Raw genomic sequence first — 22,509 nt, forward strand, 5'->3', positions numbered from 1 at the left:
TTGTAAAGAACTCTCAACACTGGAACTGAGAGATCTTTTAAATATCCAAAATACAAACACAACACCAGAAACAATAAACAAAATAGGAAAAAAAAACACGGAAACAAAACCATAAATAAAATACATTATGATGGATTGCCTTTCAAAAAACATTAATTATCAGAATGGAAATGAACAAACTCATTTAAATTTTTGCGACAAGCTTACTCACCGCTTTTAAAAATATGAATGAAACACATGAGCAACGTTCCCAGCTGCTGGCAGTAAAAGGTGTGCTGTTGCTCCGTAATGTCCACTTTGACCCGTCTGCTAGAAATATCGTCAAGTAACACTCCGACCAGCTGTAGCAGGAACCTAGAGGGACGAGGAATTTTTTTTAAAGTTAAAAAAGCAAACCAAGAACAAACAGGTAGACAATTGAATTTAAAAAATGAAAGAAAATAATACGGTTTACTCATTATAAACAGTTTGTCATGTTGCTTTTAAGAAACTCAAGAGTTTACCCACCTTGCAAAGGTTTCTTCAGGTGGAACCTTCTGTGCATCTTCGTTGGCTTCCTGGTCACAGCTGGCGTCAGTGGCGGGTGGGTCGCTGGGGGACGGGTTCTGCTGATGCAGGCGGCGAATCGTGTGGCAGGACAGGAGGTGTGGGGAGAGAGACAGCTCGTGGACCCGAGACAAGACGATGTCCTCGGTGGACTGGGACACGAGTACTCTGAGCACTGCCAGGATTCCAGACACCCACAGCTGGACTGTAGCGACAGATGCCTACAGAGGTGTGGACATATTTTTATCATTTTCTAATCAACAGACGAACTGCAGATTTGTTATTGGAGCACAAGATGAGCGTTGGAAAGCAACGGCCAGGCCAGAGAGTGACCCATTTTTTCAGAAATGTTTGTAGATGCTTTCTGCACAACTAGACTACTTTTGGCAATGTATTCTCACCATGGTGATAGGGACAGTGAACATGCTCTTCAGCAGCATGTCAACTGGTCTGAGAGAGGAGGGGGCCACCGTCTCAAACAAGGTGTTCAACACTCCTAACGCCTCTGGAGAGTCCAGCAGCATCTGTGACGTAAGAAAAACAGGACACAGAACATCAGGATGATTAATCTTGCCTTATTTAAGATTAAGGCAAGATGGTGCAGTACCATCAGGTATGCAGTACCATCAGGAATCTATATACCTGATGGTACTGCACAAGTCTGAGAAGCAAGAGATGAATATTCTGCTCAACAATTACCTGCTGCTTCGCAATCATAGGAAGAATGACATCTGCGATCTGCCTGGACAGTCTCTTCCATTTGTCCTCATTCTCTTTGTGACACTGCTGCAGAACGAGAATGAACATCTCCAACACCTGGAACAAAAGGCATGACGGCACATTTAGGTATGAATACTAAAGAACCTAGGATAACGTTAGCCTGCTGTTGTTGCCTCTCTGCATACCTGATGGTACTGCACAAGTCTGAGAAGCATGGACACCACCACTTCCTTTTGAGTGTCCAGCTCTTTGCCTGCGTCTGCTTTATTTGAGCCTCTCAGCACAAAAAGATCATAAACTATAGGCTGCAAGGCGGGAATGGCTGTAAAAAAAAAAAAACAAATAAAAAAAAACACACACACAACCTGATTACTCATTAGATTTCTGGAGGATTACTTTCAAAAATACACACTGAAAGAACAAAAAGTTAAACTGTGCAGAAGAGATGTCAATAATTGTGGTACATGGCAAGCTTTCTTGCGTGCCCCCTCACCGTGGGTGACCGCTTTCCTGCCGCTCGCCATGATGCCGTCGCACAGCTGGATGATCTTGGGGATGCTGATAATCTGCTTGGAGTGGTAACGTTCGTAAGACAGCAGCACCAGGAAGAAAAAGATGTTTGGGATGATGGCTTCAGAATCCCTGAGCAGGAGGAGCAATGGTTAGATCAGTTGACAGATTCTGAGTTTCAGAGGAGGACAAGAAAAAAGAAAAGATTAAAACCTGAACTGGCCCACTTCAATATATTCAAACTGCTTCAGGACAAAGCCTATGAAAACCTGAAACATAGAAAAAAAATGGTTGCATTACGGAAAACGATGATGGTAGTTGAAGATACGAGTATGAAAAAAAAACAACTGTTTTTAACCTGATCCGAGTCCAGCAGGCAGTAATTGACTCTGAGCTGCACAAGCTGGGCCAGCAGGTCCAGAACCTGTCTCTGTAGAGCCACAGAGGTACTGGTGGTGTACTGCTTCAAAGCTTTGATCACAAGTGGCTCAAACAGACGGATGTGGTTGTGAATAGCATTCTGAGAGAAAACAAGGTATTAAATTAATTTCAGGGCAAAAATAGCATGCATCAATATATGAAAAATCTAAATCATGCTATCAACCGTCAAAAAGAATAATTTAGGTGCACCTTGTCTCCTCTGTGACGTGTAGCATTGGCGATGTTGGATCTCAGCTGATTGGATGCTTTTTGCATAACATCAAACCATCTAAACATAGAAGAGAGCAAAAATAAGTGAACTTGGCAGATTTTATAGTAGAAACATTCATACAACTTGAACTTTTTCACATTTTCTTTCTACATTTCATGTTGTTTAGCAACACAAAGGAGAATATAATGCATTTATATTAAGCCTTTGTAGAATAACTTTTCCATGCAATTGCAGCTGCAAGTCTTTTAGCAGCTGCAATTTAGAGGGTTTTTTTTCCCAGTGCAAATAAAAAGTACAGAAAATAAAAATAACCACAACATAACTTGTAGCATGTAGTTACAATGTGACAAAATGTGAAAACGTAGCTCTGGCATTTAAAGTCTATTGTTCTCTATGCAAACAAAAACAAATAATACGTGTCATACGATCAAAACGAGCAAGGCAACGTTACCCCGATGTATCTTGCTCCTGTTCAGCCTGCACCATGTTACGGAGGCTGGCATCAGCCAGAGCCTGGGTGAAGTGCGTGTACGGAGCCATGAAGCAGTAGTGGTAGAGGCCCGGGCGCAGGCTAGACGAGCCGAGGCGCAGAGCTTTGCCCTGGGAGCGGCTGGGTCCACTCAGCACACTTTCATACTGGGAAGCCAGGTTGGTCCCAAACAGCGTCTTCAACAGCTGCAGAGTAAATCCAAAACCTTTCAGAGCACAAATAAACTGAAAATCTGCAATATAACCAAAATATGAACATGATGTTTCACTTTAACCATCACCTTGACTTAAACAGTGATTTTTTTTTTTGCTTTTACCTACCTGACAAAGCAGCCAAATAAGGACTACATGAGTTAGTTCTTATAAAGCAGTGTATGGAACCATCGCACAGGGAGACCAATGCCTTTACAGGCCCTGTCGGCAGGAACCAGCCTCGCTCTGTGTGGAGGAGTACCGGATGTAGCGCACCGCTCAGTGCCACAACCATGAGGACCTCCACACACAGTTACTGTGAGAGAACCACATCTAAACTTAAGATTACAAACCTGCTGCACACAAACAGTGGCCATGGTCGGTTCTCTGGAGAAACAGGACTTCAGGTAGCCCAGAATTTCCTCTACACACTATGGAAAAACAAAAAGACAGATTATTACTTTCTTTAACAAAATAATCATCTCATTCTCTGCCTGTTTCTAGTTAAAAGAAGCATAACATTAACTTTTTCAATCATTTATACAACTGTTAGAATAAAAGACAGACTTGACCTTTCCGATGTCATGTAGTGTGGCCAGCTCCAGCAGCTGGGACAAAACATCCAAGGCAGCATGCAGAAAACCTCCAAACTTCTCCTGGCTACTGTAGAGATCCAACGTCACCTAGTAGGGAAAATATACAACACAAACAATTGTAACAACTTTTGCAACCTAACAAGAAACGCGCAGAGCTTGGCTAAAGCAGGACAAGAGGTCTGACCTTATAGTTGGCGTGTGTAGCTTTGAGGACATCGTAGAGCTTGAGATAGGGAGGCAGGTGGTAGAAGCTGCCCAGGGTGATGGATTTGTTCACAGCTGCTGAAGTGGTGCTGTCCGCCTGCCTGCCTGCTTTAAAATGACAACGCACAATTCATGGTTCGCACACCTTTCCCACAGTAAAATTCAAGGACTCTTCAAGCATCTTCAAGGTAGGACTCCAAACTTTTAAAGCACCACACTTTGAATATAAAAATAATACAAAAGACCTGAAAAAAACCCAGTTTCAATTCACTGTTTGATGACATTATTCATTACTGTTATTAATAATATATTGAGATAGTATTCTACATTCCCCAACCGGGAGAAATTAAACTAAACTAAATAATTTGTTTAATGTCTCTATAGCACCTGACCTGGTTCAAGAATGTTCTTCAAGAAAGATCTCTAAAAACATTTCTCACCAAGTTTTCTGGAAATTAGCAAATAGAAATAATTTTGGTAATTCTAACTAACCTAAAACAATTGAAGTTTGGTCGGATTTAGCTTCAAAAAATGAGAAAAAAAATGTGTAAGTGGCTTTTTATTATCCTTAAATATCTGGTTTAAACTGTAAAAGTTAGGCCGTAATCAAACGTTAGACTGAGCGCAATTACAAAACTGTGCAGGTTGAATATAAAGTACTTTTAAAGGACTTCATGCAGAAATCAAGAGCTTTTTAAATCTTTTTTACCTTTTCTAAACCTTGAAAACTTTAGTTTTTTAAACAATTTATAAACTATGAAAGTTTGCATGTTGGAGGACAATGATTTGTGGATGGACCTGTGTTGATCTCATTGCTCTTCTTTGGGCTCATGGGCGCAGCGGTGGCCTCGGTCGTCTCCTTCTCCTTCCCTTTTCTGCGGATAGGACTGAGGGACGGCGTGTTGCTCAGAGAGGGGAGAGCAGCCTAGAAAAAAAAAGATACAAAACAGAAAAAGGTTGTGTCTTCCTTGTTCCTAAAATCATTCCATTTTTCACATTTCTCAACAAACTTAGAGAATCCATGTTCAATGTAGGATAAAAATATTTTATATTTTGGAAATAAAGACAGTTGGTCAAGATTTTTTTTTAAACTGAATTAGCCCTTTACTTCACTGCTGAATCAGAAGCAAACATAAGCATGTTGTTGTTTTGTGATTTGTCAAATATGGAGCAATAATATAAAAATATATGAAATAATTTAAAATCAAATTTCTAAACTCTTGTAAGAAAATCAAAAATTTTGAAATTTTGAAATGGAGAATTTGTCTGAACCTCTTGATCTGATTTGTTGTTTGGTCTCTGATATACTGTATTTAGTTCATTTCAAAGTCAGTTTAAAAATCCCAATATTTGATTGGCATCTAAAAATAAAAACAACTTATTTCAAAAAACACTTGCCCAGGTTAACTCCATGATCCAGGAAGTATTTAGGGTGAAAAATGCAGTGAGATATCAATTATTTTTCTCTTAGTACTCAAATGATCACATAGTTGGAAAAAACCTTAAGTTATAATACAACTCTAATCATTTTCTTTAGTGTTGTTTTATTTCTTCATATTTTGTGCTAACCCTTTATCCAAGTTAAATTTAGAATAAAACTCAAAACCCATACTTTTCAAAACTTTGCCTAGGAATCTTATAGAATACTGCTAGCAAAATGGGGCCATAATACAGTTTTGACAAAACTCAAACTTAATATAAGCTGTTTTTCGTCGGGCTTGCCTTAGCTGCTGGTCCTGGCGGCGTGTCGTCCAGAACGTGCGCACAGATGTTGAGAACCTTTAGCAGATGAGAAAACAGCTGTTCCACCATGGCCACCAGGGAGCGCTCTGACAGGGCTGTCCAGGGTTCCTCTGTTTTATTTGGGCCTGCACCAGTGTTCCCAGCGCTTCCTTCCTCCTCTCCAGCCCAGGGGTTGCGTAAGCATTTAGGAGCCACAGCTGAGAACAGTGACATCTATTAAGAATCAATACTTTTCTCTTTATTTCAAAAGATTAAGCAAAAAGTGGCATAAGTTTTAATAATAAAAAGGACCAATTCTGCAAAACAAATGGAAAATTTAACACAAATTTCTCACATGCAAGCAGGTTCCCACAGAGCACAAGTGCATCTTGGTGTGCAGCGAGATCCAGAGGAAACCACGCAGAAGACAGCAAGGAGAGCACCATGTTGGCCGGTCCCACGGTCAGCGTCTTCCGCTCAGAATCCAGCGCAGACGAGGAGGTGGCCAAAGAGGCTGGAGCGTTGCTGCTCTGAGACAAACTATAACAGGATTATCAAAATTTTTGCTTAATGGTTTACTGATGAATGGAAAACAAAAACCATTAAGGGAGATTTTATTTTAACAAAGGTTCTCAAACCTGAGTGTCCTGCCTCTGCTGCGGTTGAGACTAGAACGAGAAGAAAAGTTGCTGCTAGAGCTAACGTAGCCACAGTGCCAGCCTGTACTCCAGGTACCAACAGGAAAATTTGATGCTAGAAGACACAAGGCCTCACAGCAGCCAAACTGCAGAGAAAGAAGGAGAATGTTTAAATACCTTAAATGGGTAGCAGTATGTATTTTCCAGGAACATAGTGCCATTTTACAGCACAATCAGGTTGCTGTTACTTTCAGTTGTAATAAAAACGCTATACATATATGACTTCAAAGAAATTTGACTTTGCAGTTTGACACCTTGAAATTCGCCTCTGTCTATTTAAGAAGCTCCTGCCTTCAGCAAGTCATCACAGCAATGCTCCTCTATTATGCCATTTATGTTTGTAAAGAGCATAATGGAATATTTCTTAACATGCATAAAAGAATCAAAGCAACACTCCAAATATGTTTCTGATGAGGGAATAACATTATAACATGATATAAAGCTAAAAAAAAAAAAAAAAAGATTACAAATAACATCCCCCCCCTTTAAAAAAACACCATCAGAAACTTGCAACAGAGATAATAAATGACTGAGCATTTTTCTGAAAACTTACAGTTAGCGCTCTGGAGGTGGAAGATGTGAAAGCATGGGAGACTGCAGTAACAACTCTGGACAGGTTGTTTTCCAATGAGACATCGGACACAGAATTAGAAAAGTTGTAGCCTCGATAAGTCCTTAAGGAAAGAGAAAAGTTTTCTCCCATTTACCTTGAAGCTAACTTCAACATACTTGACACTGTCCTTCAGTTTCATGAACAATACCTTGTGATTGTACTGACTGTGAACTGGGACGGGGGTTGTGTCTCATGCATAAGTAGCTGCAGGTAGACTGAACTCTGGTCCCGGGCGATCGCCACCACTGGATCTACCTGGCCTTGGTCACAGTCGAAGAACAATCTCGGAACGAGTCTAGAAGGAAGAGGCGCAGGAGAAAAAAAATAGAGATTTGGGTTAAGATCTTGGATTATATAGTGGTGTGGTCTTGTTGTTCAAATACAAAAGAGCTAGCATACCTGCTAACAACCGAGGCTGACACGTGTCGCACTCTTGGATCGTCGTCTCCCAACAGATAGATGACCACATTATTCAGGACTCTGTCCTGAATCCGTAATCGCTAAAAAAATTCAAACAAATTTAGGACCGCGACATGTTTCTCGGAATAAAATCTCTCAATGATCCACCTTTACTTTCAAACAAAGAAAAGCCAAGGTGGCAGCATACCCCAGTGAAGTGATGATCTCCTTTGTGCAAAGTTTCAGTTTTTCTCTCCAAGAAATTAATTAATCTAAAACAAGAAAAAAAACAACCAAATGTACAATGGAAGCAAAGACACATGTCGGTAGCAGTCAAAAGGAACAAATCTCACCTGAAGTCTAACTCGGACAGAGTTTCCAGGAGCTCAGTGCGAACGAGCCAGTAGGAAGAATCCCGCAGAGCAAAAAGGTCTATCACCAGCTGCAACCCGAGTTCACTCAGCGTACTGCTGCACAGCGTCATGATGCAGTGCTGGAACGCACCACAAACACAGACTCAGTAACACAAACGGACACAAACCACTGACGCTCCTGCAGGCCCATCCTACCCTGACTGCAGCACACGCCATCTTGCAGGTGACCGAGGATTCGTCTTTTAAAGTTTTCTGGAGCAAAGGCACCAAATCCACCAGGGACAGAGGGTTACCTGAAGAGCAGAGTCCAGGAATAACATTCAGCCTCGTATCAGCTCAGCAGTAAGTTCAACACAAAAAAACAAAAAAGACACAAACCTGTTGTACTTTGCACACCGGCCAGCCAGGTGTGAATATTGTAACGTGTTTTGGTAAGCGCAGCTTGGATGATGGCTCCACAGAGGATGGCTGTGGCTCCTCTGATCTGGGGGTCTCCGTGTTCAATGAGGCCCAGAACATCACTAATGTATTGCTGCTCTGCAATGGCACAGACCAAACAGCTGTCAGACTACAGCTGGCAGAAAAATGATCAAAACTGTTTTCCCTACTCAACAGTTTTGATAATTATCACTAGGGCTGAATTGTGATAATTATCACATTCAATCATCGATTAAATGTGATTAATCGATGATTGAAATAATCATTAACTAATTTAGTAATTGTTTCATTGTTAACGCAATTATATAGGCTCAAGAAAAAATCATTTTCTGAAAGAAGAACACAATCGTAGCAGTAATTAAGCCAAAACTGTACATAAAATATATATATATTGTAATTAAGATTAAAAAATCTTCTCTGTTAGCAGATACATTTTACCCAGAACTCCTCAAGCGGGATAGTTTTAGCTTCACTAAGTTCAAATTCTGTAAAAAAAAAAAAATCACCTTTTGCTACCCAATCATTAATAAGTTCATCTAAAAATAAACAGATCAACACCAAACTGTACTGATGTTAAGTTGAGCAGAAAGGTCTGAGCTTTTCACATGTTGATTAAAGAAGCATTTTTTAATGATCTACCATTTACTAAATGAATGCTACTTTGTTGCATTTTAGGCATTTTTCCTTATTTAAAAAGGAATTAAATCATTTATTTGCATCTTCTCACATCTTCTCTCTGTATCTAATATTTTATAAAAGAGGCTTAAATAAAAAATCTGCAGAATGTGCCAAATGTTTTATCCAATTAAATCACTAGAATAATTGATTGATTCATCAATATCTAAATCAATCGTTTCTTCTGTCTTTTGATGTATTTATTTATTTTTTTTACAGTTTCTATCAATACTTACACTTTTGCTGGCAAAGTCTGAAACTCCTCTGGCCTTACCTTCCCACCTGCATTAAACCAACTTCACATGTATTCACCTATTATGGGATTAGGACGACAGCCAACGTTCTTCAACAGATTATAATTTTTTAACCCAAACACAATCAAAAGAGTTTTGACAACTGAATTTGCCGTCACACCTGCAACTGGGACGCCATCCAGTGGCTCCAGGTAGAGAGAGTTAAAGAATGCTTCAGGATGCAGCGCTGCTGCAGCTCCTACGCAGCTGACCGCCAGCGCCTTCACGCTCACTCGAACCTCTTTATCAGGAATCAACCCTGAAGAAACAACAAACAAACACTTGTATGGATAGACATAAATTGACAAATATTAAAACTCATTTATTCAACCTTTTGCAAGTTAAAAGCACAAAATTGGTTTCATTGAAATTTTATGCAATCCATAAACTACACACCATCTACCATCTACATTTTCTGTGACACATTCATATTGTTTAGTTAATCATTTGTAAGTCATATTGTTACCACAATATTCATCAATAATCTCTGGCAGTCCTACGTAAAATAAATTGTGTAAAGTTAGGATTCTTAATCTTACAAAAATATAAAATCTCTTCTTTCCAGTCAACTCAGTTTTGTGTATCATCACAATGCAATGAAACCCACAAGGCTGAAACTGTAACATGACGATGTGTGAAAAGGCTTAGGAATAAGAGCATTTTAGGGCTGAAATGATTAATAGATTATGGGAATAACGCTCAACTAATTAAAAAAAACAACATTAATTATTAACTGAGTTAATTGTTAGCTGCATACTTTTTTTTTTGAGTATACAGACTAAAAAAAAGCCCATTTGATGAAACAACAGCCACAGGGAAGTAACTAAGCCAAAACTGTGCAATAAAATATAAACATTTTGCATATATGAAAACAAGAAGAAAAAAAAGTAAATGTTCTACCTAGAACACCTCAAATGGCATAGTTTTAGCTTCATCTGATTCAAATTGTGTAAAGAACAAAATGTCCTATTAAGCACCTTTTTCTATCTTCTAATGTATTTCTAATATTTTACAAAAAAGGCTGAAGCAGTTGAATGAAAAATCTTTAGAATGGGCCCATTTTTTAAAATCCTGATTTTCCAAATAATTGATGGAATAATCGATTACTAAAATCATTAGTTGCATCCCCAACGTATTTTACTTTGATAGACCGGCGTCATAAAAACTTTCATTATACTTAGATTTTTTTTTTTTTTAAATCCTAGGTTTATGTTAATAAACTCTTAAAATATTAGAAAAGATAAAATTGTAGTCTAGTATCCAGCCTAATTTTGCAAATATAAACATATTCAATTTCAAGCCGTGGCTTGAAGCAGCTGCTCACCATTCTTGTGTCCTGTGAGAAGAAAGGAAGCAGAAAGAAGTCGCACACAGTGAACCAGTGGCTCCGCCCCCTGGTCTGTGTAGTGTCCAATCGGACCCTTTATCCGTGACGGCTGCCAGACATTTAACAACATGATCAAAAACAAATCGTGATTTACTTCTTTGATCACTGACCACAGTCGTGGACGTACTTTATTGTCAGGCTCGGGTTCAGCAGGCTCATCCTTGGGAATGAAGCGGTCCACGCTGCTGTCTGAACCCTGCCGATTGTGACCTCGGCCATCAAACAGATGAGGCTTACTCAGAGCTGGACACAAAAACATCTTGGTTAGGATGACAGAGATCTACACGGGTTTTCATATTCAGCTGCCTGCCTACCGAGGGCCGACTGCAAGAACGGCTCTGAGGGTTCTTCTTGGGAGGAAGATGCTGCTCCTTCATCTTCTTCATCCTGTAGTGTTCCTATCTGCATGCCGGAGTACTGGCTCTCGCTGCCATCCAGGACCTTAGTTTGACACACAAAACGTCTTCATGAGAGAATTAAAAGTTCAGTTCACAAGCAAAACTCCAACAAAAGCCCAAGTTTCTCCCAGTAGGAAAAACACCAGCATGCAAAAGAAACACGTCAAATTTCAAACTACTGAATCCAATTTGCTGAAAATAAGAAGGGTACATGAGAGAGAATCCAAACTTTACATGAAACACGCATTTTGGAAAGGTCTACTCAATCATGCTTGAAAACACAATTTACAGCAAATCAAGTACATACAGTAGAAAGCAGGGGGCTGGTGACTTCACACAAATGCAGCTTCTATAATACAGGGAAAATCAAGCTTTTGCTTTTATTCTAACAGGAATAAGTTCTCATTAGAATATTTTAAGCTAAGCTTTATTTTTAAAAATGTTTGACCAGATGAAGGGACTTCAAATACATGTTGCTTTAATTTTGCTGTTCTCACTGGAGCAAAAGTCTTCTGCAGCATCTTCAAATAACAGAGAATCTGATCTAAGGATGAACAAAAGAAGGAAAAGCTCTTCATGCTTCATCTTTTACAACTCACTGCAAGCCAGTCACATCCTTGGTCATAACCGCAGTCTTTCAAAAGCATCTGCTTTTTGAGAGAGAGTCGTTCAAAATTAGGGAAAAGTAAAGGAGGCATAAGCTACCGTCCATGACAACAAGAGGAAAAGATGCCATCACAACCCAGGAAATTGAGTGCAGGGGTAGAAATGAACAAGCCAACGAAAGAAGAACGAAAGAGGGAAGCCAAAGATTTCAGAAACAAGCAGGCGCCTCTCTTTCTTTTCAAATCACCTGACCTTGTCACTAGTGCTAGAAGAGGAGGTGGCATAGAAGGAGGAAGAGGACGAGACAGATAGAGAAGACGACGAGGAGAAAGAAGCAGTGTAGACAGAGGAGCTGCTGCCTGGCGCGTCGGGACCTTCGGTGGGAGTCGGCGAGAGCGGAGGTGGCTCGACTACCTGCTGCAGGGAGGGCCGCGACTGCGGCAAGGTGTGGACAAGGATAAAGAAGGGGGAAGGCAAAACCATTAGAGAGGACAAGAGTTGGTTTGGGGTCTTGTTTTGCGGGAAGAAAATGTTGCTAACCAAAGACTTCAGTGATGACTGTATTAGAGGTGTTTTATGAGAAAACAGGCCTGAAAAGGAGAAAAACATTTCTGACAACTTGTTCCGGTTCTATTAAAATGTATTGTTTCTTGACCCTCACGCGGTCTCAGGAGGAGCACAGAAAATGTCATGGACAGCTGGAAAGCGTGGGGGTTGTCCCGTCAGACTGTCAATTTCCTGAACTACACACATACAAAAAAAAAAGCTTGTAAAAGAGCACACGCGGTCAGTGTGACCCCGCCGGACCTCGCACAGAGCAAAAAACTTTTGTGGTCTCTTAAGACCACGGGAGGGTTAAAGATGAACTTCATGGCTTTTTTCCAGGACTAAATCTTACATTGGTATTTACAGTTTGAACCATTTACTGAATTGCTGATTCCAGTCATTTACAGTTATGTAGCTAAAAAGTTACATTTTGATCTAGCCATTAGGGTTCCTAAACATTTGCTAAGTAAAAACTCTAGACTTTTTCAGACTGATCATCCCAAAGTTTTCTTCCACTTGACCATGGAGAGTCCCACATGCCTTTTGGCAAGCTGTTGTCAATTTGATCTGACTTTTAATCAACAGCGGCGTTCTCACTGCCTCTCTCCCATAAAGCTGTGACTGGTGAAGAACCCGGCCAACATTTGTTATCCGTCAGCCACTGAAGCTTGTCGCTCCATCAGTGTTCTGCTGATGTCTCTCCTAGTCTCCTTCTTGCTTATTTTAAATGTCATTGGTGAATACTGATGGAACCTGTTCAGAAGTATTTTTACCCAAATTCAGTTTTTTTATCTTTACCAAAAATGGTTTCACAGGGAAATAGTAAGATTGTGATTTTACTGAGCTAAAAACAAAAGCAGCTTCCCTCACATGTCAGAGTTAATCAGTGTAACTGTAGTTTCCTGTAAACACAAAAACACAGCAGATACATAAGAAAAGCATTTCATAGCAACAGAGTTCTACTGACCAGTTCTGCTACATCCGAAGGTGTCACGGCCGAATCCGGTCCCTCTGTGGTCGTCTGAGAGGAGTCGCTTGGTGGGAGCGATCGATCATTAGTGCCCAGCGCCATCCCGCCTTCGCCGAGCGGCCCCCCGCCTTCAGGGGTGGCGTTTTCTGGTGTTGTGTAGTCGGCTGTCTCCGGGGTGACGTTGGCGCCGCTGGAACTTCGACTCAGCATTTCCTCCTCGTTTTCATTGGGTGACTCGGGAGTGCCTGATGCGGATGTGCCGCCTCCGCCACCCTGCTCAGAGGAGGCGCTGAGGTCCACAGAGTCACCAGGCTGCAGCGTGTGCTGCGAAGAGCGAGGCTGCTCTGTGATGATGTCGACCTGAGCAGCAGACGAGCCGTCTGCCGAAAGAACACGGGAAGAAACTTTAAAAACAAAGGTCGTCTCAAAAACTTAGAAAGGAGAATTAACAGACTGTTATGTAAAAAGATAAATAAACAAACACTGGAGCACGTGACGATATGTTCTTTGCACATTCTCAAGTTTCTTAACAAGTTTACATGAGGTCCCTCAACACAAAATCATAACATCATATTTTAACATATTTTATTTAAAAATGTTCCACGTGTTGCTTTGCTTTAGTTTGGGTGTACAGGGTTTCCCCCAGAAAATTTGCTACGCCCGGTGGTCGGGGAACCGAGGCGGTCCACCGGTGGTCACCATGTTTTTGTATTAAAAGATGTTAAGTCGACAAGAAAAGTAAAAATATTACTGGATAGTTATAAGTTATGGGAAAACATCGCCAGCGAAACGCTATTTAAACCCACAACTAGTCTTAAAAACAACTAATCCAAAAATACAATTAAAATGAATATCAATTATTTGCACTCCTGTTTAATCCAAATTAAGTCAGAGGCTCCATCAGGCCCCCTAGAGCTTCAGGGGCCCCATAAAGACTAATATTTTAACACAAACCAGAGATACATAAATGTAACATTTGTTTATTGACATTATCAATGCTGCTAAATTTGATTTAATGGTTTCAGCATACATAAATTAAAATATTTAAAATTATTTAACATTTAAATTTAAGATGTTAAGGAGCTGGCAAGTTTACTTAGTAAAAGTTCAAAGAATAATCTTAACAGTTAGATTGTTTTGTTACCATAGCTACAATCTGATGCTGTGAGTTTAATCTTTGAGTTTGAGCTCTGTTTGTTCCCAAATACAAATTAGTAAACTGCAATTATAACTTATTGCTTTTTAGGTTGGCCAATTAATCTACTTCCCCTCCCTCTAACACAGGAGCTGTTAGAGGTGCTGATGTTTTTAGCAGGAAGAGGGGCCCCTAGGTCAAATTCTGCTCCAGGCCTCATACAGCGTAGGACCGGCCCTGCATGATGAGTCAAATGCGCTGCACTGCGCAGAAACAGAAACTGTTGTGGCTGCTCAAGTTTGTTGCTCAAGTTTTTCTGATCTCCGTGCGGCCGAGCGCATTAACTCTGTCTGACTAAGTGGACAAAGCATTTGATACGGTTTGATGCATCGTGTAACCGGAAAAATTATACTAAAAATAATTTTTAAATAATATAAAACCAGCGTGAAGCATGACATTGAGACGAGCCCAAAAGCTCCGCAAGTGAAAAATTGTGGTGCGCATTTTGAATCCCATCCAAACTAACACTACGCATCCTCTGTAGTGGTGGTGGTAGTATCATGCTACGGGGATGCTTTTTATGACAGGGAAGATGGATGGACCCAAACATAGAAAATCCTGTAAAAAACGCTGTTAGAGGCCAAAAAGAGTTTAACTTAAACTTTCAATTAATTACATCAAGGTTTGTGTGAATTTCTGCAATGCATCTTATTTATGTTCCTAGAGCACCTCCTTCTGTGTTTGCAGAATTTCATATTACAATTTTTTTTTTTTTTGCAGACAATGGAGATGTCTCACCTGTGAAGGCTCCAGCGTTGACTTCTGCTCTTTCGGGATCGTCTTCCAACCCATCCTCTTCTCCAGAAAGAATTTTACCTGGAAAGTTCAGATTTATTCTCAGGTAAAGAGTTTATGATGCATGCAGCAGGAAGATATGGTTGCATACTCTTTTTTGGAAGAATCGAAACACGTATGGAAATCTACGGCCTTAAGAGACTAAATTGAAGGTATGGTTGCCCAGGACCTCCATTAAACTAGAGAGTGTAAGTCGAGGTGAGCACAACATAAACAAACAAGTCACCTCTCTGTTTCCTGAGAAGAAGTGGACTGCAGGAAGACCCTCCCCCCGCTGCATAAGTCAGGAAAACAGCAAACAGAAACAAGACGTAAGAGAAAAAAGCAGCAAAAGCCGATGGAGTGTTGCAGGAAACAAAGATATTTATACATGGACAAAAGGAGGCGAGTTAAGGAGCAAAGACAGTGACAAAAAGTTATACCAAAGCAGAAGTTGGAATGGAGAACAGATTGACTAGATCAGTGTGCATGAATGAACTAAAGGTCACCTGAGACAGCCAGTCAACTGGTGCGCTAAGTGCTAGTTGACTGAGTAAATATTTGAAGGCCCATATCGCTAAGCATTAGAGGGATGAACCATCTGTCCCAATAGATTGATGGGATTACCGATGAACTCCAGGATGCTGCCCGAGCGTGCGCGGCTCTCCGTGTCCTGACGAAACACGGTGGCGTGAGGAATGCTGCCGGCCGTGATGAGCACGTGCAGAAGCTCCGGCGGGGGAGTCCTGAACATCTGCTGCAGGAGCTCCAGGGAGGCTGTGACCACGTTGTGATCCCAATGCTGCGTGTAGTGCAGCGTCAGTTCGTACACCTTCAGACACAGGAATTATTCAGCCAAAGAGAATGAAAACACAAATACATACAAATAAACACAACTGATCTGACCTGTAGGAGTTGCTCAGGTGTTGGCTGGACATCGGCCTCCTTCCTCATCACTCCAAAGCTCCCTTTGAGGCTGCTGGTGTTGACTTGGTGCTGCAGCAGGGGCATCAGGTAGCGAAAAGTTAGCAGCACCCCCAAAATAAGATGGCTAGGGTGTTCATCATCGACTGGAAGCAGCAGGCCTAAAGGAGAAGACGTGGCAGATTATGTGTGAGTTAGCTTATTTTTTCAAGTAAAGCAGGGCTGCAACTAACGATTGTTTTAGTTATTGATTCATCTATCAATTATTAAATTTTATTAAAAGATGCAAATAAGCAATTAAATTCCATTTTTAAATAAGAGAATAAACATTTCATTACCTAAAATGCAATAACATAGCACTCCCTAACATAACAAGTGTACACTTGATTATTTGTAGAAAAGAATGCTTCTGCAGATAACAAAAAATACTAACAACATATTGTTAGTATCTTACTAGCAGAAAGTTCAGCCCCTTCTGCTCAACTTATCAATAACATGTAGATGTGGTCTGTTGCTTATTTTCTGGATTAACCAATTCATAGTTATATATTTTCCTCATACAATTTGAACCACATGAAGCTAAAATTATGACACTTCAGGAGTTCCAGATAGAACATATTTACAGACAAAAATAGTTTTGGTTTTTGTTATCTTAAAAGCTAAATGCTATCTTAAATACAATACTGCTCTTACTGTATTGTTCTTTCAGCAATACTCCAGTTAACAATGAATCAATTACTAATTTTGATTACAATTATTTCAATGAATGATTCATCACGATCAATCGTTTCAGTTGCGCTGTAAATCAACAAAATTGATCCTTGTGATAGTAAAACAAAAGAAAATCACACATCAACTCTGTGTGTTTCAGTCTGTGTGTGACCTACCCAGCAGCACATTAAGGAGCCATGTGTAGAAGTAACTTGTGCGTCTGGAGTGTTGGCACACGCAGACGGCGCAGCTGGCCGCTGTCCGTCTGATGGTGGAAGAGCTGGACTTCAGGTTGGCAACAAATGACTTCAGCAGCACCTGAAAAAAACCACAAAGTTACAGTACTACAATGACACGTTTCAAAAGTGTGAGGATCACTAACAACAAACATCCAATGAGGAATAAGCTCATCTGAGTCGGATACCTTAATCTCGCCATCGTTAGCAAAGTTTCCCAACGCTGACATGATTTTGGGTATTGCTGCAGCCAGCGTCTCCTGCACGGTTTCCTCCTGACGCTTGGTGATCCGACTGAGGCATGGCAGCAGGTTGACCAGGTAAGGTCTGGACCACAGAAATACATGGAACAAACATGACAAAATTAAAAAGATTCACACGATGATGTTTTTCATCCTTACTTGTAAACAACATATTTCCTACAACAACATATTTCAACTCAAAAGAGCAAAATAATAATGGAAAACAAAAACAAGAAGGATAAAAATGTAGGTCAATAAAACTCTATAGTTGTTGATAATTGACACTGCAATTAACAACTATATGTTCTAATTATTTGTTTTCCTAATGCTAGCTTTATGCAAGTTTCTAAAACTGAAATTTAAGATCTTTTTTAACAATGAATGGAATTTAAGATCTCTGTCACAGCAAAAATGATACAAAAGAAAATTGCAAATAAATAAACCATATGGGTTCGCAATAGAACTGAGTCAATGGCAAAGACGAACACCATCCAGCCAACCGACAATAAATTTGCACTTTTCAAAAACAGCGAGCTGGCTTAAATCTTGTTAGCAACGGTATATTAGCAGCTAGTTACCAGTAGCCACAACCGCCTTGAGTCACAGAACACCGTACAGATGAGTGCACACGACTAAGTTATGCGTAATAGTAAAGTACTGCAAGAAAAAAAAAAAAACTACATAGAATGAGACAAAAGAGTTCTTTCAAAACAAAATTTAAGATCTGTGAATAATGTATTTAAGACCAACTTATTGTTTCTCAATTAATTTAAGGCCTTAATTTTAAATACATTAACTGAGAGTTTGGTGTCAAAATAAATATTAACATAAGGAAGCATTACCTGCATTTCTGGGGTCGGATGAGGTGGGCGAGTTCAGCAAACCTCCACAAAGCTGCCCTCAGACTCCGTGAGGCACCGTTCTGTTGAGGCATGAGAACCACATTAAACAAAGCACTGAACTTTTACATTTCTCTTTTGTGACTAAAATGAACTAAACAACAAAACATAACCAGGTCTGAGCCTTAATTAATACCTTTTTAATTTCTTTGTACAGCTCCAGCTGCAGTCTAGGCAAGTTCGAATCCATCAGAGCCTGGGGAGTAAAAAGAGTCTAGTAAGTAGCAGAAATGATTCAATAATTATTGCAATAATTATAGTTATTATCTTAATAACTGTTCTTCTAGTATAACAGTTATTAAGATATTCTGCACAATTACAATTGTATTTTTAGAACAAATGGAATTTACCATGGCTATTTTATTTTTTTTAGTTACAAGCAATTTTAAGATTAAAGACTAAAGTTCAACAAAAAGATCACAAATCTTTGGATGTTCTACTTTGTTACAGGCATGGCTATTCACAAATGTATGTGGAAAGATAAAGGTTCAAAACAGGAACAATTATCACATCAAGTTCTTCCAACCCCCTATACAACAAACTGCACACTTGCAATCAGGGAAACGTCTTTCTCCAGGCAACAGGCAAAGTCTATTACTATTCTATTCTATTGCCAAAGAGAAGCACATGATTTATCGCTCCAGAGAACATATCTCCTTTAATACTAAATGTCGCATGTAAATTATCCAAGTTTAGATACAATGTTCACACCTGGAAAAACAACACTAATATTTTAGCAGCAGTGGGAATAATTGTTGCTTTTCTGTTTTGAATAAAAGCTAATAGGTCAGGTTATCCGATTTTTGTTTCATATTTTTGTGCAACTGCATACTTTTTCCATATTATCTTATACAAGTTCAGTATGAGTTTCTCTCTTTTCATGTTAAATAAGAAGAGTTGGTCCAAAAAAGAAATTTGCTAGGTGTCAGATTTTCTCCAAGTGGAAACTAGTTAAAAGTGAACATGAACACAACAACAAAATCCAGCTTCAAAACTTGGACAATGACAAAATTAACAAAATATTACTCACTTTGATGATTTTGTTCAGGCACTCATCAGCCACCATACGGACATCTGATTCACTGTCATCGCTGCAGAGAAGAAACATCTCCATGGCGATCCCGAGCAGTTTCTGAAACTCTGGAGATGTTCTGTTTCCAGGCCCCAAAAAAACACAAACAGTCAGGCAATTATTAAGCATGAAGACTTTTATAAATGACTGACTGACATAAATTACTAGAAGTTGCCTCCATTCCTTCTACTGATCCACTAGTAACATAATTAGGAAGATTTGGTCAATGTTACACTAAGGATGCCTTTGCATGTCAAATATTGTAAATGCAGGAGTAAGCAAAAGCTGTCTATAAAAACAAAATGCAACAAAATTGTCTGGGGCTAGACACTTGAGTGCTGTCATGGTGTGCTTATAAAATAAACCAGTCAGTGCAGCGGTAACTAAATTCTTTAATTTGATCAGGACGGGGCCAATGTTTTTACAGAAATCTGTACAAATAACTAAAATCTTATCTTCAATTTCAAGTTTTTTAATTTTGTTTTTTTCAAGATTTTTTTTTATCACAACCCCTTACCACTGATTTTTGTTCCTGTACCAGTTTTGGCCACGCTACTCTTAAAACACATGACTGATTATTGTCGCTGATAACAAAAATGTAAAAAGTTGTGTAATATTAATAAAACTTTCTCCTTCTAAGGGAACTGGTTTGTTGTGGTCAAAAACGCATTTCCTAGCAGTAGTTATTTTCTCTGCCTTTGGTTCTAAAACAAATCTAACTCGAAGGCAGCTCTTCAAAATCTGAAAGAGTATTGTTCCTTCGTCACGTTGTCTTTAAAAAAAAAAAATCTCTTGATTTAGGCCATATTTTTGCATGTGTGTAGATATATACAAACATTTTAAATGAATACTGCCAAACAAAAGAATCTGGTTGAGCATTTACTTTCTATATTTAATCTGAAAACATAAACTACAAAAACATTGTAGTAGGATTTCTCCACTGTAGAGTGGATGAGAAAGGCCACTAATTAGAAGGCATTTTAGTCCTTTTATCAGGGCCTACCTCAGAGATTGAGCCACAATGTTTTCACATATCGTCAGGCAATGTGTCACTCTGTCCTTCTTTGTTGCAGCTTGCTCCTTTTTTCTGTAAAAGCATCACAAATTCACAATGTCAAAGAGAAGCAGAGAAGGACGGAAGAAAAGCAGTTATTAATTTCTTTGAACATGTCTTTACTTGCAACCCAACAGATTATAAAAAAAACTATGCAATAAAAAAATAAATGTTAATACATACAGTAAGAGACAAACAGAAGCAAGAAAAGGAAAGACAGTGTAATTCAAATAAAAATGGGATTAGAAATACAAATCTTAAATTTCTCACTAATTTTATTCTGCAGGACTACAAACTTTAATATTAAAATCTAAAATTAATGACTTTGCACCCATAGCTGTGGGCATGCTACTATAAGTCCAATTAACTTATATCATCCATCACAAAGAGCCAGAACAGAATCCTCCCAGCTCTCCATCAGGATGGTACCATTACATCACTCCAATGAGTGAACCTGCCCCCTTTTATGAAGCTACGTTGGTCTGCAGTCGTAGTTTGAAGAGTGTTATACATTTTAAACAGATCGTTCTAAAGCTTTCTGACAAATCTAGTTCACAACACAATCAAAGATGCTTTAAATTGGTCTTTCTGACCCCGCACAGGTGCGTGAGCGTCAGTGAATCGGCTTAAGCGTTGATCACAACACATATAAGCTTGGCTGTAACCATGATGAGAAATAGCCCCGCTAATATAATAAAGAAATATTCCTGAAATTTCTTATGAGATTAAACAGAAGATCAGATTATGTAGTAATATACAAACTATCCTGGGGAGGAGGGAGAGGAGGGGGGGCAGACACTGGCATCGCTAGCGAGCTAGGCTAACTGTAACGCAGCGGTGTCCGTTTTGTGGCATCTAAAAACCACACTTACTGTCTCTGAACGAGCTCCTCTGCTGTCGGTGGTCCCTGCTGTTGTTGAAATGACTTCAGAGACTCAAAGGCCTTCATTAGCTTCTCCATGGTGGCCATTTTAGCAATCCACAACGAGAAAGCTCGCCCGAGAAGCTAATATTTACTATTTGCGCTAACCAGCTAGCGCTGTGGAATAAGGTAGAGGGGGCAAGTTAGCGCTAAGAGAGCAGGAGGTGCGTAGCGCGACGAGGGTTAACGCTGCCCGCGGCAGCCGCCACCCGCTCTCCGCTTTCACTTCTGTCAACTTGCCGCTTATTTTCCTACAATGTTAACCCTGACAGAACCAAATACGTGCTGAGAATGTCCCATCTTTGATGCAGCAGCAAATGCGTTCTACCCAGCAGTCACACCAGGAAGTGGTGACAAGTTGCAGCGTCGGGGAGGGACGTAAAACTCAGTGGCCAATCAGTGTGCGGCTTTCTTTTGGCTGATTTGTCAGAGAGCCAATGAACTGCTGCGTTTTTCTGCCTCATGTTATTGTTGCTGTCATGGGACCGTTGAAATCAGGAGGCTGTTTCGCAAAACCCTAGATAGGATATTAAACTGTCAACTGTGATTTTTCTGATAGTCACATGCAGTTTCTTTTCTCGCTTTTTTGAAGGCAGCGCTTAACAAATACCTGAGATCATTGTTTAGAGCATAAGATTAGATTTTAGATTAGACTGACACTCCTTTCGCCTGTCACGCGGATCAAAAATGGCTTTTTGTACAGCCCTCTTATCTATTTCCTCTCTGTTTAAATCGTACACCTTGGCCTATAAACCTGAGTTTTACTGTCAACTTATTAAAGTTTTATAGGCTTACAATGACTGTAGTTATACTTAATGCACACAGTGATCAGAAGTTTACCGCTTATCACTTTTACCAGTGTAATTCTAAAAACAACTTTGAAGGACTTTAACAAGAAATAAGTGCACAAGGTTAAGTTTATTGTGACTTTTTTTCCCCCCGAAACCACCCGGACTCAAAATTATACAGGCAGATGTGCCTTAGCATAAATCAGAATTTTTTGTGTGTGTATGGACATCAACTATTCTGGCATAATTATGACTATAAATTTGACCTCTTATAATGTCAGGTACGTTTGGACTGCTTGTGGTTGTAGAATACTAGGTTGTAATAATTTATTTCAAAACTAGAAATCCCAGCTATTTCATTTTGGATTGGCATTCTTAAGAGTGTTGTCCTGGATGGTGTAGTGAACCCCTAATAGAATATTGTCTAAACCGGCTGCAGTTTACCAGACATTGTAAACTGCAGCCACCAGAAAACAGAGCGGGTGCAGTTTACCAGTGTGTTCATATACCACACATGCCAAGAATCGTATTGGAAGGATTTTGTTGCCATCCAGATGTCAGAATCATGCCTAATGCAGCTAATTTTCATACCAAATGCCTAACTTTACCACTATTTAACAGCCTCTGCCTTCAGAGTAATATTTTCACACTAACTGCTGTAATA

The 22,509-nt window shown here is 39.7% G+C and overlaps 1 protein-coding gene and 1 non-coding gene across 8 annotated transcripts in view; both read right to left on the minus strand.

Moving 5' to 3' along the window:
* htt (huntingtin) overlaps nt 1-21,414 on the minus strand; it is a 39,300-nt gene extending 17,886 nt beyond the window's left edge. For 2 of the 7 annotated variants that reach the window (XM_032563911.1, XM_032563914.1), the window contains exons 1-40: nt 21,008-21,414; nt 20,085-20,168; nt 19,040-19,160; nt 18,146-18,205; nt 17,953-18,032; nt 17,057-17,195; nt 16,809-16,950; nt 15,904-16,082; nt 15,625-15,829; nt 15,245-15,292; nt 14,962-15,039; nt 13,026-13,408; nt 10,823-10,949; nt 10,636-10,751; nt 10,446-10,557; nt 9,243-9,380; nt 8,094-8,252; nt 7,911-8,008; nt 7,695-7,834; nt 7,550-7,613; nt 7,342-7,442; nt 7,091-7,237; nt 6,883-7,003; nt 6,270-6,415; nt 5,987-6,171; nt 5,632-5,849; nt 4,708-4,834; nt 3,890-4,014; nt 3,682-3,792; nt 3,463-3,540; nt 2,880-3,103; nt 2,407-2,485; nt 2,135-2,296; nt 1,990-2,045; nt 1,760-1,908; nt 1,452-1,588; nt 1,246-1,362; nt 948-1,070; nt 508-767; nt 212-354 (exon numbers count right to left, since the gene is read on the minus strand). In XM_032563911.1, the coding sequence (XP_032419802.1) occupies nt 212-354; nt 508-767; nt 948-1,070; nt 1,246-1,362; nt 1,452-1,588; nt 1,760-1,908; nt 1,990-2,045; nt 2,135-2,296; nt 2,407-2,485; nt 2,880-3,103; nt 3,463-3,540; nt 3,682-3,792; nt 3,890-4,014; nt 4,708-4,834; nt 5,632-5,849; nt 5,987-6,171; nt 6,270-6,415; nt 6,883-7,003; nt 7,091-7,237; nt 7,342-7,442; nt 7,550-7,613; nt 7,695-7,834; nt 7,911-8,008; nt 8,094-8,252; nt 9,243-9,380; nt 10,446-10,557; nt 10,636-10,751; nt 10,823-10,949; nt 13,026-13,408; nt 14,962-15,039; nt 15,245-15,292; nt 15,625-15,829; nt 15,904-16,082; nt 16,809-16,950; nt 17,057-17,195; nt 17,953-18,032; nt 18,146-18,205; nt 19,040-19,160; nt 20,085-20,168; nt 21,008-21,105 (5,380 nt within the window). In that variant the 5' untranslated portion in view covers nt 21,106-21,414. Of the gene's footprint in view, nt 1-211; nt 355-507; nt 768-947; nt 1,071-1,245; nt 1,363-1,451; nt 1,589-1,759; nt 1,909-1,989; nt 2,046-2,134; nt 2,297-2,406; nt 2,486-2,879; nt 3,104-3,462; nt 3,541-3,681; nt 3,793-3,889; nt 4,018-4,707; nt 4,835-5,631; nt 5,850-5,986; nt 6,172-6,269; nt 6,416-6,882; nt 7,004-7,090; nt 7,238-7,341; nt 7,443-7,549; nt 7,614-7,694; nt 7,835-7,910; nt 8,009-8,093; nt 8,253-9,242; nt 9,381-10,445; nt 10,558-10,635; nt 10,752-10,822; nt 10,950-13,025; nt 13,409-14,961; nt 15,040-15,244; nt 15,293-15,624; nt 15,830-15,903; nt 16,083-16,808; nt 16,951-17,056; nt 17,196-17,952; nt 18,033-18,145; nt 18,206-19,039; nt 19,161-20,084; nt 20,169-21,003 lie in introns of all 7 variants that reach the window. The other 5 variants (XM_032563913.1, XM_032563915.1, XM_032563909.1 and 2 more) reach the window with 5 other exon arrangements.
* Nucleotides 3,287-3,416, minus strand: LOC116720865 (small Cajal body-specific RNA 14). Its single transcript, XR_004339479.1, has one exon.
* Nucleotides 21,415-22,509: the final 1,095 nt, after the last annotated feature.

Source organism: Xiphophorus hellerii, chromosome 5 (assembly GCF_003331165.1).
Source record: "Xiphophorus hellerii strain 12219 chromosome 5, Xiphophorus_hellerii-4.1, whole genome shotgun sequence".
NCBI classification, from domain to species: domain Eukaryota; kingdom Metazoa; phylum Chordata; class Actinopteri; order Cyprinodontiformes; family Poeciliidae; genus Xiphophorus; species Xiphophorus hellerii.